General features: G+C 40.4%; 2 protein-coding genes across 2 annotated transcripts in view; one reads left to right on the top strand and one right to left on the bottom strand.

Annotated features, from left to right (window-relative positions):
* Window positions 1-130: 130 nt before the first annotated feature.
* On the top strand, window positions 131-2,850 carry LOC101314905 (ribosome maturation protein SBDS-like). Its single transcript, XM_004290531.1, has 5 exons — window positions 131-374; window positions 934-1,063; window positions 1,151-1,351; window positions 1,666-1,833; window positions 2,062-2,850. The coding sequence occupies exons 1-5, from the start codon at window positions 211-213 to the stop codon at window positions 2,566-2,568; spliced, it is 1,170 nt and encodes a 389-aa protein (XP_004290579.1). The 5' UTR covers window positions 131-210; the 3' UTR covers window positions 2,569-2,850.
* Window positions 2,851-3,562: 712 nt separating this feature from the next.
* The window catches only part of LOC101315195 (ABC transporter C family member 12-like), a 15,015-nt gene continuing 12,572 nt past the window's right edge, over window positions 3,563-6,005 (bottom strand). Inside the window, exon 27 of the mRNA XM_004290532.1 lies at window positions 3,563-3,921. Coding sequence (XP_004290580.1) covers window positions 3,890-3,921 — 32 coding nt within the window. The 3' untranslated portion in view covers window positions 3,563-3,889. The remainder of the gene's footprint in view (window positions 3,922-6,005) is intronic.

The raw sequence follows: 6,005 nt of genomic DNA on the forward strand, positions 1-6,005 counted from the left end.
AAGAAGCTCAAAATGAAGAAGATGCATAAACCCTCTTCTTGAATCTAATTTGGGCCGACCCGAATCGGGACCCGGTGACCCGGTTGGTGAAATTACCAGAAAGGGCTTGAGAGGGAGCTTTTTCCTTTTTGTTTATAGGGTTTCTTGTGCCACCAAAACATTTCCAAAGTTTGAGAGAGAGAGAGAGAGAGAACGAGAGAGTAGGGCAAGATGATGAACAGGGGAGGTAACAAGGGAGGTGGTAGGTCAGTGGTGCAGCAGCCGATAGGGCAGAAGAGGCTGACAAACGTGGCGGTGGTTCGTCTCAAGAAGCGCGGCAATCGCTTCGAAATCGCTTGCTACAAGAACAAGGCCCTCTCCTGGCGCTCCGGCGTGTAAGCTCTCTCTTTCTAAACCCTAGTTTCTTTCTTTCTAGAGGTTTCGATACACTGCTATGCTCTTTCAGTTTAATTTTCGTGAATTAGGTTAACATAATTTCAGTTTGATATGGATTTTGCTGTTTCTTAGTGCATATTGCTCATGATTATGGAGATTTTATGTATCCGAGTAATCTAACGCCGCTGAGTTACTTGTGATTGATAGTTTGGAGTATAAATCTGTGTGGAGACTGAACTTTGCTGTTGTTTAGTGCATTTTGCTGAAGATTATGGAGATTTTATGTATCTAAGTAATCGAATGCTGCCGAATTACTTGTGATTGATCATTTGGAGTATAATCTGTGTGGAGACTGAGGTGTTTATGAGCAATGTGTTGATAATTTATACAGTGAGAAAAGAAAGTATCTAAAGAAGAGGATGTATAAAATAATTGAATGCTGAGTAAGTTGTGAAGAGTTTATGTGCAGTGTGTTAATTTTAGTTCCATCAGAGGAAGTTGCATTTTATAGAGTAGGAAGAGTATAAACAAGATGCTAATGGTTTTCTTTTGAGGCAGAGAGAAAGATTTGGATGAGGTGCTGCAGTCAAAGACGGTGTACTCAAATGTTTCCAAAGGTGTTCTTGCCAAGACCAAGGATTTGGTAGCTGCATTTGGGTCGGATGATCAGACCAAGATATGTTTAGAGGTCAGACAAGTAAAATGTATGCCTTAAGGGTTTGATTAGTTTTGTGAATACAATATTGATTTGAGTTTTTTCTTTTTTATGTTATAGATCTTGGATAAAGGGGAGCTTCAGATCGCTGGGAAGGAGAGAGAATCTCAGTTGTCCAGTCAGTTTCGGGATATTGCCACAATTGTGATGCAGAAAACCTATAATCCAGAGACTCGGCGCCCTTACACTATCAGTTTGATTGAGAGGTTGATGCACGAAATTCATTTTAATGTGGATCCTCACAGTGGCTCAAAGAAGCAGGTGAGTTATTGTGATCTCTTCTGTACCTTATGCAAGAACTAAAGTAGTGAATTATCCCTGTTGTTTACACTGCTATCCAAATGGAATACTATATGATTTCATTAATGGTAGAGATGAAGTCTGAAAGGGTCTGTTAGCTTTATGTTGGTTGTGTAGTCATCTGTGGAGTATATATGTATGTATTTGGAGAGTGTTGATCCTAAGAAAATTTCAGAATATGAAATCTAAGAGTTGCATGTTTTTTATCAGTTGAAAGGTACTACATTTAAATTTCATTTTGCATATAGCTAAAGGTTAATACTATTTTTCTGCAGGCCCTTGAAGTCATTCATGAGCTGCAGAAGCAGTTCCCAATCAAAAGATCTCCCATGAGGTTGCGACTCACGGTTCCTGAGCAGGAAGTCTCAGCACTCCTGGAGAAGCTTACAACTTGGAATGCTTCCATTGTTTCAAAAGATCCAACAGGAAATCAGCTATCCATTGTAAGTGAAAGAAATTTGCTACTTTACATGGGAAGTCATTTCCTAAACTGCTGGGATTCTTTCAAGCTTGTCTTAACTAAGTTGCATGTATGCATCCCACATCATGGGAGTAGATTTGAATTCTATCTGCTGGTCCTAATGTATTTTATTGTTTTATAGATCTGTGAACATCATGGGAGTAGTTTTGAATTCTATCTGCTGGTCCTAATGCGTTTTATTGTTTTGTAGATCTGTGAACTGGACCCTGGTTTGTATCGGGACTGTGAGGGCTTGTTGATGGCACTGCATGGAAGGTATGAAGTTCTTGCTCTCTCTGTGCATGCAGAGGGTGACACAGTTATTGATCAACACGAAGAATATGAGGATGAACCACCACGCTCACTCATTGAATCAGCTGATTCTGAATCATCAAAGAAGAAAGGAACTAGTGATTCTGACTTGGCAAAGAAGGATTCATCTGATTCAGCAATTCAACTGAGTGAGAAAATGCAAGCACAGAGCATCTCTACTGGGAATGTGAAGGCCACCACAGGGGAAGGAAAACAAAGCAAATGCAGCACTTGCAATGCATCTTTTGGCGATTCCAAGCTGTTCAGGGATCACTTCAAGAGTGAGTGGCACAAGCAGAATTTGAGGCGCAAGAGCAGGCAACTCCCTCCTCTTACTGAAGATGAGTGTGCAGCTGACATTGACATGGATGATTCTAAGGCGGACTTGAAGGATTATTCTTTCTGAATGGGGTTCAGATGTTATATTTGGAAGCCTGAGGTGGTGGTTATACTGCTTCGATCAGAGGTGAATGAAAGTGTAAAGGTTTTTGCAGAATTATGTACTCATGAAAACAGCCAAACTATTAACCTAGCTATATGTATAACTGTATTAAAACCTTGTAAGGTAGTTTGTCTCTACAGGCTGAAATTCCTATATAACTAGTCAATTACTATTAATCTCTGATGCTTGAATTACATATCAATTCCGCATCAGATTGCATGAGAGCATCCTCATCAAGAAAGAAAAAAAGTTTGTTCCTGGGCAAGAGAGCTGTACCTATGAGCAGTAATAAAAAAAAAAATACTGCATGATGTATGGGCCCATAGGCTGGTTATCATGATCCTCTCGAACCTCAAGTGTTTGAACATCTTCTCTCCAAATCTCCTCCCAACTTAAGATTGGAACAATTGCGCAGATCAAGCGACTCGAGATGAGAACAAATATCAAGGATGTTGGCCAAGCAATCACTGGTCACTGCATTCACAAAAAGCTGGAGGTGGCGTGAACCAGGCATTGTTCCGGCCATGGCAAGTGCCTGTTCAATAGAACTTGCATCATTAGAGAGTTTTCGTGTGAGTTTTTGGGTGAAATTTCAAGGTCCTCCAGGCTCCAGCAGTGGAAATTATGGATTGAATTACTTAATCCCTCGTTAGTTACTGAGCAACTGTCCAAAATAAGACGTCTGATTCGAAGTGAACTGTTGCAAAGTTTGAAAACCAATGTCAGACAATATAGTGATACTAACACAAAATGTACACAGAACTAATTCTAAGTTTCCAACATGCTAGACACTTCATTTTGATGCATATATATGAACCAAAAGACTTGACATAATGATTTCTAATGCATACCAGTCAGTGATATACTCAAGAAGTGCATCGCTATACCAAAGTTCTGGAAGCTGATATCGACCAGATTACCACAGCTCCGATCAATGGCGTGTCACCACATCTTTTCCAACTCCATCTGCTCATCGATCAGGACTGTAATAAGAACCATCATTGTGCAAATTGATTCTGCACCACATAAGAGGGGGGGTGTCCTTGCATATTTTACGCCACGCCATGACAATTTAGTCATCTTAAGTTCATAACCGAACGCCCAACACATGAACGCCCAACACATGATAATAAGGTCAAGATCTAGCATACACAATAGATCAAAGGAAGATTCAGCTCCCACATACACTAACGTACACAAGGTCCCTTGATTGCAGAAGAGTTTGTCTATTAAACTTATCCTCGATCGTCTCTAAGAAACAAGTCAAAGAGGCAAGTCTTTCGAATCATACAAGATACATACAACCATGCATCAATCCTGTCAAGTTTAAGAAACAGGACTTACTACAAAATTATAACATGTTAATGGACTACAAACTTGTATCTATAAAAGAAAAAGGGACAATGCCCACTAGCTCTAATTTTAAGAATTTTATTCCCACTAACAAAATCAGATTTTAAATTCCCAGAGCCAAACTAAACAACAGAAAGATAATTATACTCTTAATGAATTAAATAAACTACAATAGACCATTATGAGAGTCTATTATAAAATAAAGTTTCTATGACCAAATTCTCACGACCAATAACGTTGACGGGCTTCGGGGCCATTGACCTATTCCTTCGTCACTATCTTATTAATGCTGAAGTTTAGTCTTCCGAAAACACAAACTTGGATATCTTGACTTGCAAGAAAACAAACATGAAGAATAGGTTTAATAGACACACCGCAATATATATCACAAGGCGCCTTTCACCTCTCCGCCTTCCACCTCCAAAACCCTAAAGTCCTAAACCCTAAAGCAAGATTACCTTTTGCGACTTGCTTACTATATATAATCACCTCCGGCCGGTTTCTTTCGTTCTTCCTAAAGCTCGAGCTCCTCTAATGGATCTCAATAACCCAATAGAACCTGCAAACGAAAACCAAAAAACAACAAAAAAGGCTCTAAAACAATCCATCACCAACCAAACCAACGTCGGACTGGAGATCACGAAGCATCTCCTTCAAACTGATGAGTTCAAGAACACAAACATGGTGTACTCGCCGCTATCCATCTACATCGTCCTGAGCATAGTAGCCGCCGGGAAAAGTGGTTCCGATCAGGACCGGTTTCTTTCTTTTCTCAAGTCCAAGTCCGTGGACGACCTCAACTCCCTCGCCTACCATCTCATCACTTGCGTTCTAGCCGACGGATCGGATCGGCCAAAGGAGGGCCATGTTTGAACTTGGCCAATGGTTTATGTCCAAACCTCTGACAATTCCTACAAAGAGGTGGCGTGCTGCGTGCAGGTCTTACAAGGCAACCCTAAAGAAGTCGATTTCAAGGCCAACCCAGAGAAAGTAAGAGTGGAAGTGAACTCATGGGTGGAGAAGGAGACACAAGGCCTCATCACTGATATTCTTTCTCCAAACTCAGTCACCGACCTAACAAGACGCATCTTTGCAAGTGCTTTATACTTCAAAGGCTCTTGGAGTGAGCATTACGACTTCTATGAACCATACACGTACTCAGAAGAAGAGAATCATCATGAGTTTCATCTCCTCAATGGGGACACAATCAAGGGAGTACCTTTTATGACGAGCAGTGACTCCCACCTTATTAAGGCTTTTGACGGCTTTAAAGTCTTGAAACTTATTTACCAATCAGATAATGAACATTACGGCCGAAGCGGAAGCTTCTCTACGTGCTTGCTTCTTCCAGACGCAATAGATGGGCTGCCAGCTCTAGCTGCGAGAGTTTGTTCAGAGCCCGGTTTCATAGATGGTCATCTTAGCAGTACAATCCTAGAATGGGTTGAAGTGGCATGGGTAAGTTCTTGATTCCAAAGTTTAAGTTTTCTTCGGCGTTTGAAGCTACTGGTATTCTGGAGAAACTAGGACAGGCAAATTTGTTAGACAATGTGAAAATAGTTCATGAATCCATGATTGAAGTTGATGAACATGGAGCAACAGCTGCAGCTGCTACTGTTTATGAGGAAGAGTATGGTGACGAAATGGGTAGTGATAGCGATGATGAGGAGCCTCGAAAAGAAGACTTTGTGGCGGATCACCCATTCATGTTCTTCATCAGGGAAGACAGGGCTGGAACAGTGCTGTTTATGGGACATGTGCTCAATCCCATTGCTGCAGGCTGATTACTATTTTTATTTTATATTATTATTTATTCTAGCAATTCGGTTGATTCTTGTTAATTAAGTTAATTACGTTTTGGACCATATTCTTTATTAGAGTAAATGACACTTTAGTACTAATTTTAAAGGTTTATTGCCCATTTCAATGAAAATCTCTTTACCAACCCCATTCCAATGAATTCTAATAAAATGACGTCAATACCCTCACCCTAATTTAACTTTTTTTCTCCTTTTTTTTCCCGATCATTAACTCTCTCTCTCTCTCTC

This window comes from Fragaria vesca, linkage group LG2 (genome assembly GCF_000184155.1).
Source record: "Fragaria vesca subsp. vesca linkage group LG2, FraVesHawaii_1.0, whole genome shotgun sequence".
Lineage (NCBI taxonomy): Eukaryota > Viridiplantae > Streptophyta > Magnoliopsida > Rosales > Rosaceae > Fragaria > Fragaria vesca.

Excerpts from the sequence above, each read along its gene's own strand:
- LOC101314905 (XM_004290531.1), top strand. The coding sequence starts at position 211 with ATGATGAACAGGGGAGGTAACAAGGGAGGTGGTAGGTCAGTGGTGCAG. Across the intron at positions 1,064-1,150 it reads AGACCAAGATATGTTTAGAG|ATCTTGGATAAAGGGGAGCT; the intron begins GTCAGACAAGTA and ends TTTATGTTATAG. Across the intron at positions 1,834-2,061 it reads CAGGAAATCAGCTATCCATT|ATCTGTGAACTGGACCCTGG; the intron begins GTAAGTGAAAGA and ends ATTGTTTTGTAG.